The sequence below is a fragment of the Teleopsis dalmanni genome, chromosome 1 (genome assembly GCF_002237135.1).
Source record: "Teleopsis dalmanni isolate 2A chromosome 1, ASM223713v2, whole genome shotgun sequence".
In the NCBI taxonomy this organism is placed as follows: Eukaryota; Metazoa; Arthropoda; class Insecta; order Diptera; family Diopsidae; genus Teleopsis; species Teleopsis dalmanni.
In genome coordinates this window covers 198,045,741-198,058,810 of record NC_051846.1, presented here as the reverse complement: position 1 = coordinate 198,058,810, position 13,070 = coordinate 198,045,741, and the positions used below count along the sequence as shown (strand labels likewise).

Below are 13,070 nucleotides of genomic sequence, written 5' to 3'. Positions count from 1 at the left end.
ATTGCTAATTCTATTCCTCTACTTAATGATATAATAAAATTGATGTTTTTTTCTCTTAAAAAATTTTTATTGATATATATTAGTAAAATTTTTATTTTCTAGCATCATGATGTCTCTCCCTCTCTCATACACATTCTCCCGCTATCTGTCTTTCTTTCTCTCTCTTTATCTATCTCTCTCTCTTTTTCTTTCTTTCTCTCTCTCTCTCGCTCCCTTTCTTTTTCTCTCTCTCTCTCTTTCTCTCTCTCTCTTTCTCTCTCGCTCTTTCTCTCTCGCTCTTTCTCTCTCGCTCTTTCTCTCTCGCTCTTTCTCTCTCGCTCTTTCTCTCTCGCTCTTTCTCTCTCGCTCTTTCTCTCTCTCTCTTTCTCTCTCTCTTTCTCTCTCTCCCTTTCTCTCTCTCTATTTGTCTTTGTCTCTTATTTTATATTTCAATTGCTGATTCCATTCTTCTATTTAACAATATTTAAAAAATTATATTTTTTTCTGTTAAAAAATTTGGGTTTATATGTATTAGTAAAATTGGAATTGGAAATTATAAACATCTTTAATTTAAATACTTTTTAAATAAAATAAAAACATATTTGGCTCAAAATACTCAATTTAAATTCATAACATTTTTTAAGATTATGTAATATATATATATATATAAATTTAAAATATTAAATTTAAATTTAAAATATTTCAAGTTTACACTTGAAGGAATATTGAAAATTGGAAAGAAAAACTGCTGGCATATCTTTAATGTCATGTCAATGCATCATTGTCAGTCTCCCAGTTACATTTTTAAGGATTTTAGAAAAACCATCAGTCAGGCAATACTTAGTGACTTACAGAATATCAACAATTGGCAAAGTACAATATGTACAAAAAGAACATTAAATCTCAGCAGGTAACTTTAAAAGGACGAAGAAAAATTTACTGAATTCACACGGAATACACGACCACATGGAATGTGTAAAAGTCACCTTGAGTAAAATGATTTATTTATTTTGAATTCATATTACGATTTTCTTTGTTACTTCACTTTGCGCATTTTTAAGATATTTTCAAATGATGTGGCTTTTGCCTGACTGTCTCGCATTAGGAAGATTTTCGGGGTGCTGCTTAGGCCCTTAAGCATTCAACGCAACATTTTTTAGAATTTAACTGAAGTTAATTATTCATGTATCCTGTAGGGGTGTCAGGCACTTTCAGCCAAGCAGAAGACAGTAAAAACAAGAAAAAAATTAACAACGAATATTGTGTACAAATAAACCACAAAAACTCTAAAAAATATAAATAAAATGGCGTTTTAGTTCGGGAACGTCGGGAATATGGAAAAGCATAAAGCCAGGGATGACAGGCTATAAAATGATGAATTGTATTTTGATCAAATTGTAAGCAAACCTTTTATATACGAACACCAAAGAATGTGGGCAAACGACTTGAGTATTTAAATTTAAAAAATAATTTGCTTTCATTAAAAATGTGTCAATGTCAAATAACACAACAAATGGCCGAATATACAAGCTTCCTTAATGGCAGATTGTGAAACGGAAATATAATGACAAAATAATATATTTGTTAAGTAAAATGTTAATAAGTCAAGCAGAAGGAACTCAGTAAGTTATAAGAACAATGTAAGGAAAAGGGTAAGGTTCAGAACATACATTTATAATTTCTTTTATATATAAGTTATTAAAATCTCCATCAAGTGTAATATTTCTTTTGTATAATAGCTAATTTTAAAATTTTCAGTAAACATTGAAGATGAAATTAATTCTTATATGTATGCATATGTATGCATGTGCAGTACGTGTGGCAATAAACGAGAAAGTTTATAAAAATTCAAGTGCACGCGGACAATGCAAATGACGGCAATATTTTTCTGTATGTTTTATTGTTGACAATATTTAAGCCAACTGCAGTCCTTAAGCATTTGTTGTGTGTTTTTATTGCATAACTGCAGTTGTTGTGTGATCCACATAAGAAAGGAATTGCTACTTTATTTTAAATATTAACAATGCCACTTGAGCAGGATGCATAAGACACATGCACAAAACCATATACAGCTGTGTAAGTATTATAATAAAAAATGACTTAATAAAATGACCTATGTTGGTAGGGACATTTTTGTATTTCGAAACAAAGGATGTGTCACAACCAGCACCTCTCATTTAAATGTGTTCTTAACTTGGAAGCTTTTAAACTATTTTGAAAGATGGAATATGTAAACATGACTTTATTATGATTAAAAAATAAATTTGCAATAATTATAATTAATTATTATTTATAAGATATTTCATTAAATAGTTTTTTATATATTTTTAATCTGGTTGTAATAGACTGAATCTCGAGGATAACTCTCAAGGAGAGTCAAAATATAGAGTATAATAAAAAATATTAAACGTGAATTATTTAACAGATAATCTACAGCCAGATTAAAAATATATAAAAACCATTTTAATAAACAGGTCAAAAAATAAATTTAAAAAAATTTTATATATTATTAAATTTAATATTAACTTATGTCGACAGTGACTATTTTCCGTAATAGAAACTATTGTATCTAATAGAGAGAAATCAAATTGTAATGAATTGCAGCAACAAAATTTTTATTTATTTTCAATTAATTGAATTTTTGGCTCACCAAAAAACAGCTGTAGTTTCGATTATTGCCAAATATCTATCATCAGTGGTCTTGGAATTTTGGTTGTATATTTAATTATTCATAAACAATTTTTTTGAGACCGCAAATACCAAGGATTAAACTTGTGTCCTGCCAAATTTGAAGCTTAGAGTCAGTATTCACTGACCCAAAGTCGTATTTGACTTGAACGTTCGAATTTGGAGTTTTGTTAAACTGTGTTATATTAGAATAAAAACATAAACCAGCTGTAGAATAATTGAATTTATTAGAGTTATTTTGAATTGTTATTTATTAAAATATTTCATATAATTTAAGATAAAATTCTAAGAAGTAAGATTTTTTTATTATTTTATGATTATAACCATTATAAGAAAATCCTTGCACACTAAAGAATAACGAATAAACATTTTTGTTGTTTTTTTATTTAGACTAGAATGTAATCCAAACCAAATATGTTCTATTAAAGTTCTTATATATATATACGAATTATACAAATATAACGAAAAATAATGTAACAAAAAATATATAACTTAATGATGTTAAGGAAATACGCAGCGATCTCAACTTAGTTTTTTATGTTAGCGAATTTTATTCCTCATCAAATAGTTGCAATGCCATGTTAAAGTCAACAAAAGGTCAATAAGTTTTTATAAATAACATTTAGTAGTTACAAGGATCACTTCGATATATATTCGAAAGAGCTGTATAGTCCGCCCAAGCATTATTCGCTTGATTCAAGATTAACATTATTTTTGAATTTAAAACTTTTCTCACATCTACCACCTTCGCTATTCGAAATAGATTTCCTGTCAACGGATTATAATTGCAAATTAAGTGATTATGCTGTTTCAAGATGCAAGATGTTTCAAGATCAGTCTATAGCAGAAAAACTTATCACAAAATAAAGTACTCCCTTTTTTGTATTTTTTTTGGATAAACGACCGACAAAATCTGAGTAAATATTTAAAATGGATTCCTTGCAATGGTTTCGTTTCTCAGATTTATCTCCAATTGTTGAAGTACTTTCCTACAAAACATCCTATGCGCTAAAATTAAATTATTAAAACAAATTTTTTATTTTATTTATTATTATAGTCTTACATCAAATGGCATCATTTCTTGTATTCTAAAACTCTTAATGGAATATGGAATAAATTATAATAATATCAATTTTATGTATGTGTTAATATTATTGTATTGAAATAAACTTTATATACTTAGTGGAGTTTTTAAATGGTTACGCATATACGCAGCTATTCTTATACCGACAACACTGATGAGGACATACGTTTAATATTACTACTTTATGTGTTCGCAAACAGTTTAAGGGCAAATTTGGAGCACAAGTATGTTCACAAATAATTAACCCAGCGGGAAATTGTACATGTAAAGGTGAACATTTCTCATATTTTGCTGCAAAAACATTCAAAAAATTAATAGTTTAATATTTTAAAATTTATATGTATTTAAATATAGATAAAAAAATATAAACTAACTTAAATATGTTTAAAAAAAATTTTTTACACTCAGAAGAATTACATACTATAATTACCATTAATTGAACAAATACTGACTATGAGTAAAATCACTAAAATAAAATTAAATTTTAACATATTTTATACTACTGTTCGAATATTTTTCTTTTCTGCTCTTTAAGTGTTTAATTCTAAATCGAAACTGCTATTTATTCAAATATTGTTCACATTTATATAGATTTCTTTAAAGCCTTTGAAATTTTTTTAAGCAACATTTGCATTGTTTGGAGCTTTATTTGTAGTTATTATCTTTTCTGTACAAATTTTTGAGATTAAAAGCACGTTCAATACAATATTTTGCTGTTTGTAAATAACAATTGAAATAAAAATATACTTCCCTTTGACTAATTAGAATATATATTGCATAATAGTAGCACCTGCTCAACAATAATAATGTTATACTACGAAGAGTCTTTTTTCGTCACACTTAAACCTTACATTTCTACATTTTTAAAACTTATAGACAGTGGCGTCAAGATAAGAGTATTAAAAGGTGATATCCTATATAATCGCCGATATAGAAACAAATTCAGAGGGCGGAATCGATTTGCCAACAAAACAGTCTCATTTAGTTTTCCAATCATAGAAACATTGAAAAATCAGTAGGTTTCTTAGTGGTCCTACGAATGTCTTTATAGTGCTGCTGGTTTATTTTCCCCTGAAAATCAAATTTTCAGGCATCCATTTTCTAAATTATGTTATCGCTTATACCAAAAAAATAAAATTGAAAAAATTAGTTTGAATAAATTATTTAAATTTTAACTAATATATTCTTTTATAAGGCAAGAGTAAATATCTTATCTACTCGTAAAAAAAATGTGCTATAAAACTGTAATCTCTTTCATGAATAAAATATCTATAATGATTTGAAAATATATTTTTTATTTAATATTTACTCGCAATTTTAGTTAAATTATTTTAAATACATATTATTTTAAATACTTGTACTTTCATATCTGCTACACTTTTTTTTTGAAATCGTTTATGGCTTCAATGTCAGTTTTTGACGCCATCTAGTGTTTAATTTGTTTATACTAGTTGTTTCAATTGGTCAAAAATCGCTGCATAAAAAACTTGCATGAAATTTTTTCTCTTTTTAACAAAATTTCTCAACAGAGAATAGTATATCTTAAATTGATATCAGTATGTGTAAGAAATATAGAAGAAATTGTGTCTCCAGCCGTATGATAATAAAAGATAAACATCTTGTGATTGTTGTCTTTGATAGGTTTAGTGTGCAGCATTGACCAATATTCTCCTCATGTCCTTTAATACTGTTCATTTTTAAGAAAAATAATTTTTTACAAAGAATACGATATTTCAGTTTATATCTACTAAACATTTCTATAATCTATTCGTACACGTAACAGGTACAAGTTAATCTTCGTATAAGTATATATATTATTCAAAAGAATGACTGTATTTTAATTTAAATTTATTTTTATTTAATATACATACATATTACAGCATTAATATACGAGTATATATATATTCAGTCTATAATAAGTATTTATCTATTATGAGATAATTTAAACTCTTGGCGCAAATCTACAACCGGTTCCAGAACGGCAACAGTTTCGAGGACATACACCAATTTTCACTACCTTATGTACTCTTACACATCTTAGAGGTAAATTCTTAAGACATCTTTGTTCACAAACAGTTTGACCTTGCCTAGCGTTTATATATCTCGGCGCGCAAGGACCATATTGAGCTGCAAAAATGTGCAACCAATGCAAAAATTCATCAATTTAAATACAGGCATACATACATATAAAAATAAAAGTAATATTAAATAAAAATATAAGAAAATTAAGTTAATAAAATAATATTAAATAAAAATATTAAAAAATTTGATTTAAATCTTGTTCAAATTTAAAGTGAAAACATTGAAGAATTTACAATATTTGAGAATGTATTAAAAAATTATATATTTACCATTAATTAAGCCAATACCACAAATAACTAAAATTACAAAAATACAATTAAATTTGAACATTTTTTTACTTTAAATGCTGAGTTTTAAGTTGAAACTACAATTTATTCGCAGTTTTTTTCATTTTATATTCGATTTCGTAGTGCATTTAATATTTTAGTAAACAACTTTTTATATTGTTTGGAATTTTGTTTATTGGTAATATTTTTCTTTTAAATAACTTTTTTCCAGAACAGCATAATTTATTGTTATTTCCAAATGACAAAGATTTAAAAAGTATTTTTTTATTAAATTTTAAATTCTGTGCAGAATATCTGTTTAAGAGTAAAAACTTTTCAGTGCCAAAAACCTTTTTGTTTTTTATAGAAAAACAAAAATATAACATACGGTTCCTTATTTTTATTATCTCTACCAGGTAGAAGATAAATGTTTTTAAAGAAATAATTTAAAGAAGTTTCTAAATTAAATATTAAATAAAATATTTGTACTGTATTCAGAAACTTTAAATTATTTTAATATATATTCCCTTTTATGACCATTGCTATGAAAAATCGGAAAAAGCGCTGCATACCTGCATAATGCAACGTAGATTAAACATGGTAGGAAACTAGTAACTTGAGAAAAATTGCATATGGTTTTCAATCTTCCAAAATTTATTTAGGGAAACAATACGTTAACAGACCTCAGAGATACAACAATATCTTTGTAATAAGTTAACCTTAGCTATATATTTATCTTGCATTCCACTTGATTTAATAAGTGAACGCGTATTTCTAATAAGTGAATGGACCCAATAAGTAAACGCGTAACGTACAGTTAGACAGATCAAGTTTACCTACCTAATATTTATAGCATTTTATTAATTAGGTTATACATATTGAGTTCTCTCTAAATTTTCACATTTTACATATCACATAATTTCTTTATAAATCAAAATAAACCATATTATACCTTTTTCGTTGTAGTGCTCAAAATTAATTATAATTCAGATATCTACTTTGAAAATAAAATTTATCTACAAAAAAAATTTTTCCCCTTTTTATAAATTTTAAATACAATTGCATAGCAATGCGCCTTCAACGACAATGGTTCGACGAACACATTAGCTTTCTTCCTCTACGCCGGCAGGTATATGTTGTAATATTGCCATATTCAAACAGTGGTCTTCTTTGCACAGTTAAAACAATTTTTAAATCTTTGAATTTTTGATACTGCTTCATCTTGCGCCCTAGTACGGTAACAATTCTGCCCTGATTATATGATAGCCCTACAGTGTTATAATAATTTGCTGTACTCTGTTTCCAAACAATTTTCATACCTTCGTGATGTCCTAGATGAATAAGGTACGATAGGCAATGCGAAAATCTACAGCAAAGTAGTTCTATAGATAAAGTATACTGTAAAATGTAGAAGCTATAGTGAATTTATATGAAATTATTCCACATTTTTGAATTAAAGGTTTCTACTAAGCATGATCAAAATTTCTTAGTACTCTGACAATATGAATATTATAAAAACATGCAAACATATATTTTAGCAGGTATTTTGTAGATTATAGATCATTTATATATTAAATTATATAAGGCAAGCCTGAAAGATTTTTAATATATCGTTCTATACAAACCATCAAATTAATTTTGTTATTATTAAAGTTAAATAAATAATCTGGCTAACTTCTTATATATTGTAGTTATGCATTAATATAACCAGTCCATTTTTATAGGTCACTATTATCTGAACATCATTACTACGGACCATTATTTGTGCTCGAACAACCTATTAACCTAGTCAAAATAACCGTCCCTCCAACCTATTATCTGATGAGTAATGTTTTCTTCATATAAGTAAAAACTCAGAGATACATACAGAGACATAAAAATGTACATATTACTCTGTTTATAATAGAACAGTGTAGTTCCCTATTTACTTTTACTCTTTTCCTCCTCTTCTTTCAATATATATATACGTATTTAACAGATTTTCTGTTACTGTGTACTTTATTTTATTTATTTGTTTATTATTTATCATAAATGTGATTTTAAATCAAGACCACACCTTATTTCGAAAAAACACTTGCGAAATATTTATAAATATTAGCATCTGTAAAATATTTATATTTACTTAAACTATAAACTAGTTATTGCTCGAACGCGATGTTTATAAAAATTTTATTTTTATTCATATTTTACATAAATCTCAGTATGTTTTCAAATTCATAATAAAAGTGTACAAAACTTTTATATCCTTTTAATAAGGTTATAAAATTTCCATTTCATCTTATCAATAATTTCATGAAATACTACTCGCATATCTTAACAGGTTCATCTAAACGTCGTTGCTTAGGTGCAAATGAGTGTGATATTCATGCTGAACCAAGCTGTCGTCCTATTGGTGGTTGTGAACGCTTCTGTAAACGTGGTGCAGAATGCACCAGAGCAATTGATGATTGCTATTGCCGCAGTGGTTTTGCACGTAATGGAAATGGTCAATGCATACCAAAATTGGATTGTCCTAGAGGTAATGAAAAATGCACACTACTTCACTACTTCACTACTTCACTGCTCCTTGTTCCTTACCTTATCAATGGTCCTAATGATTGTATTCGTAGCTTGTGGCCAATTTGAATGCCATAACAGTAATCCAAGTTGTAGCTGTGAAATGTACTGCCGTAGGAGGCCAAACTGTATTGTTTCGCTGAGTGGCTGTCACTGTGCACGCGGATTTGCCAGAGACGATAACAACTTTTGTGTTCCACAAACAATGTGCCCTTGGTCAATTGGTAGACGACGCTTTCCCATAACAGCAAGAACAACAACAACAAAAATTGTCATTTAAATTTTATCTTATTTTGAACGTTTCATTGTAAATATTCAATGAGAACAGCTGCTTAAATAAAATATTTTTTTAAAGTCATATAAAAAGCTTGAATTGAATTTACAATATATATTTCATGTAAAATGTTTAAACTATTCGTTTTTGTACTGATATTTCAATGTGCGGATTATATTTCGGCGAGAGGTAAATGTACAGATTGTCTGCTTTTATTTAAAATTAATTGAAATTCAATTTTTAACCATTTAGCTAATTGTGATTCTAATGAGCGTTATTTTAATAAAACTAAATCACCAAGTTGTGATGTAAACTGTCAAGACTTAACGCGTTTATGTCACTTAACAACAATAGGTGCAGTACAAGGTTGCTATTGTCGTCCTGGCTTTGCACGTAACTTGCAACAGAAATGTATACCCGTGAGTAATTGCGGTAAGTTTAAGTTTAAAAACAATTCATATACATATATATAACAACTTCATTTGTGTTTGATTTCAGCAAAGGATTGTTTTCCAAACGAAAAACCAATATGGCCAAATAAAACAGATTGTGAATTAGTGTGTTCCTCAAAACAAAAACAGATATGTTATCAACGTATGGAGCGAAAATGTGTTTGTAGTACAGGATATTGTAGGAATCAACAAGCGGACTGCATTTTAATATAGAATATTTAATAAAAAAATAAAAAAAATTTAATCAAACATTTTACATTTTATTTTAATTTTTTACAAACACTACACATTACAATTTTTATATATCTTAATAGTGATTTTATTTTGTATATTGTCAACTTATATCGAATAGAAACTAAAAGGACTTTAGGTCCGCAGTAAAGCGGAGCACTGTGACAATTGTAGATGTTTTGTACAACCCACTATTAAATTATAATCCTTATATTACATTTAATGAATACAATATGTTTTTTATATATTCATTTCTATATGTTCTTAAGACACTATGCTTTTAATAATCGTCTACAGTCATTACCCAGGCGGCAGCAATTCATAGGACATAGTATAACTCTCGCTGATCTCACGGCACGTGCGCACCTCGTATATGCCCTTCCTCTAGGAGTCATGCACTGTTTTTCACACATGGTTTGTCCTTGTGTCACAAAAAATATTTGTTTTCTACAATTCCATTGTGCTATAAATATAAATATAATTAAATTAATTTATTTATCAAATTAAAAAAAAAATAGATTTGTTCAACTTAATAGAAATACTATTTATTTTGCTTTACCATTAATCATGCCAATGCTGAGTATGAAGAGAATCACGACAAGGAAATTATATTTGAACATTTTAAATTATATATAATTGTTTTTTAAAAAAAAGGCTTTTAAATGTTGTCCTCTAGATGCAACTTATGATTGCAGTGAAGTCAATGGTGTCCTAATCAAACCAGTAAACTTATGGCTTATATATACTAAAAGAAAATTATGCAGTTTAGCAAAAGAGTTTCAGTTTTTATGATATAATAATTAATTATTATAACCATAATTTTGAATAACAATAATTATATTTAAATATTTACACATAACATTAACCAACATTTCTTAAATGTAAATAAGCCACCAAACCTGTGTAATTCAGGTAAAATAATAAATTATGTATTATTTTATTTTTTAATTACAATTATAATAAAGCCGTTATTATATTTTTATATATTGTTTTTAAATTATAAAACAATCTGATAAATTTTAAGATCTGTTTTCTTTTTTAAATAAAATGTATTCTTCGAAAGTTTATACGCCAAGTTCATTTTAAAAAATTGAATCACAAATAAATAAAAAATTCAACTTCCTTATTAAAGTTCAACTTAATTTAATTATACTTTACGACACCGTCCTATGAATGGAAGGGGAGTCATATACAAATAATCCAAATACAAGTTCTACTGCGTTTATTTCCATATCGGTTATGATCCTTTTTTCTTTGCACGTTCATGCTTCTTTGGTTGCTTTTGATATCATTTTTTTTAGAGAACAAAAGGGTCAGAGAACTCAGTCAGCAGAACATTGGGAAAAAATTAGTGAACTTAATTCATTTCATATATTTTTATATCCAGCGATTTTTATATACATGCCATTCAGTTAGCAGAACATCATGGCAAAATCAGTGACCTTAAATAAATTTATTTCTCAATGCATACTACCACTCTATTATTATATCTTTTACATTCATATCCAATTCTAATGTGAAATCTTCTAATTTATCTCCAATAAGATTATATTAATGTCCAATAATAATATTTACTTTTTCATTTATTATATTAGGAAATCTCAATAATATTAACAAACACAACTGCAACTAAAATAGAGGAAAGAAAAACTATTTTTATTTATTTTGTAGATGTGCTGCTCTTAAGAAACATAGACTACCGTATATAAAACCATCTTCAATATTAACAAACTCAACAGTTTTCTGAACCTTACGAAAGCGTTCTAACAGTATTGCCTGCAGAAACATCTGAACAACCCACTGGCTATGAGAGTGTGGCAAGAAAACGGTGTAAAAGTACTAATTGCAGTCATGGATAGATACTACTTGAACTAACTCAACCATATGTATTTTAAACACACATAACACTCGTATATAAATCGTCCTAAAAACACATATATTGAGTTCTTACAATTAATCTATAATAATATTATATTATTATAGAGTTAATGTCATATTTAGATATTAACATTAAAGTTAAGGTCAAATAACATTTATTTTAACGGACGTTAAGAAAACAGGCTATTACTACCTCTACTAATTATTAATAAAAACAGTGTTATAGGCGTAGCCAGAAAACCAAGCAGAGTGTGAGGGAAAAGTAGTTGTGAAGAAACCATTTCTTTGATTGGAACTAATTATTATAAATTTGTTTGTGCATTTATAAATAATTTTCAAACATTATAATTTCCTAATTTTAGCTATACGAAATGTTTTACAGAACGCTAACTCAAATTTTAACATAGTAAGCAATATAACATATACTATATAAAACTAGGTTAATGAACTTCATTGGTATAATGTTCTGTATTAATAATACGATATCCAGAAAAAGTAATATACTCATATAGGTATAATGAACCACTTCACCTAAAGGTATTTTTTATTTAAAGAAATTAAAGACAAAATAAATATTCTTCTTTTGAAAGCTGTAATTCAGATAGTATGTCAAAAAGTCATTGTATCATTTAATGGAAATAAATAATAAAGAAAACAGAGCTTTAGCAAAAAATATAAAATAAATACAAATTTCAAAAGAATTTCGAGAACTTCCGGGATTAATAATTTTAATGTTTAGCTATAAAAACTGCACCATGCGACTTCAGAAACAACAAACACGAACGGGTAGTAAAAACTCTCAACCACAAATCTCAAGAATATCTTCAAGATGTCCAAATTCTCTGCAATTATCACTTTTGCTCTAATTATGTTTTGCGTCTTAGTCAATACTTGTAAGTATAATTTAACATTAGAAATCTTTTGAAAATATAAATTTTTTTAATATTTTTATTTTATAATATAGCTGGACAGGTATGTCACTCGCACCAAGGTGAAATTTTGGTCCAAAGAGGTCGTTGGTGTGAATGGCAGTGTTCGAGTTCACCTAGCCGTAAACCGATTTTGAGCTGCTCACAGGTTTGGAAACCACGTTGTATGTGCAGTCGTAGAAGAAATTTCTGTCGGAATGTACAAACAGACTGTTGTCAAAGGATGCGATCTTTTGCATAAAAGTTTTATTTATATAATATACTTAAATATAATTTTAACCTATATAGCCCTTATATTTAGTCATTAAGATAAAGATAATTTGAAACTGCAGTTATTTTATTTAAGCAAAAATCACATAAACTTTTAAATTTAAAAATCTAATTGTTTAAAATACTTAAATGATAATAAATTTAAATTTTGAAAATCATTTTACTAATACATCTTTTTAACGCGCTATACAAGCGATTGAAATTGGCTAGGATCTGAAATATCCTCAGCAGAGAAACACATACTGATATTTTCTGAGCTGCAAAAATCGAAGCTAAAATGTCACACTACAATTCATAGAGAAAAGAAATCTTACTGAACAAACCCAAGATTAAAGTGAAGTCTATCCGCTACTTAGACAAAAGAAGGAACTCTTCTGCGTA

At 27.4% G+C, this 13,070-nt stretch overlaps 2 protein-coding genes across 2 annotated transcripts; both read left to right on the top strand.

Annotated features, from left to right (window-relative positions):
• Positions 1-8,387: 8,387 nt before the first annotated feature.
• On the top strand, positions 8,388-8,980 carry LOC119673496 (inducible metalloproteinase inhibitor protein). The gene is made up of 2 exons (XM_038084789.1): positions 8,388-8,617; positions 8,709-8,980. The coding sequence occupies exons 1-2, from the start codon at positions 8,392-8,394 to the stop codon at positions 8,933-8,935; spliced, it is 453 nt and encodes a 150-aa protein (XP_037940717.1). The 5' UTR covers positions 8,388-8,391; the 3' UTR covers positions 8,936-8,980.
• Positions 8,981-9,057: 77 nt separating this feature from the next.
• On the top strand, positions 9,058-9,594 carry LOC119667032 (serine protease inhibitor swm-1-like). Its single transcript, XM_038076312.1, has 3 exons — positions 9,058-9,118; positions 9,182-9,361; positions 9,428-9,594. The coding sequence occupies exons 1-3, from the start codon at positions 9,058-9,060 to the stop codon at positions 9,592-9,594; spliced, it is 408 nt and encodes a 135-aa protein (XP_037932240.1).
• The last annotated feature ends 3,476 nt before the right edge of the window (positions 9,595-13,070 follow it).

Bases quoted from the DNA above. Each gene is read 5' to 3' on its own strand.
- LOC119667032 (XM_038076312.1), top strand. From the start codon at position 9,058: ATGTTTAAACTATTCGTTTTTGTACTGATATTTCAATGTGCGGATTAT. The intron at 9,119-9,181 runs GTAAATGTACAG...TTAACCATTTAG, and splicing joins GGATTATATTTCGGCGAGAG to CTAATTGTGATTCTAATGAG. The intron at 9,362-9,427 runs GTAAGTTTAAGT...GTTTGATTTCAG, and splicing joins TATACCCGTGAGTAATTGCG to CAAAGGATTGTTTTCCAAAC.
- LOC119673496 (XM_038084789.1), top strand. From the start codon at position 8,392: ATGAAATACTACTCGCATATCTTAACAGGTTCATCTAAACGTCGTTGC. The intron at 8,618-8,708 runs GTAATGAAAAAT...TTGTATTCGTAG, and splicing joins AAAATTGGATTGTCCTAGAG to CTTGTGGCCAATTTGAATGC.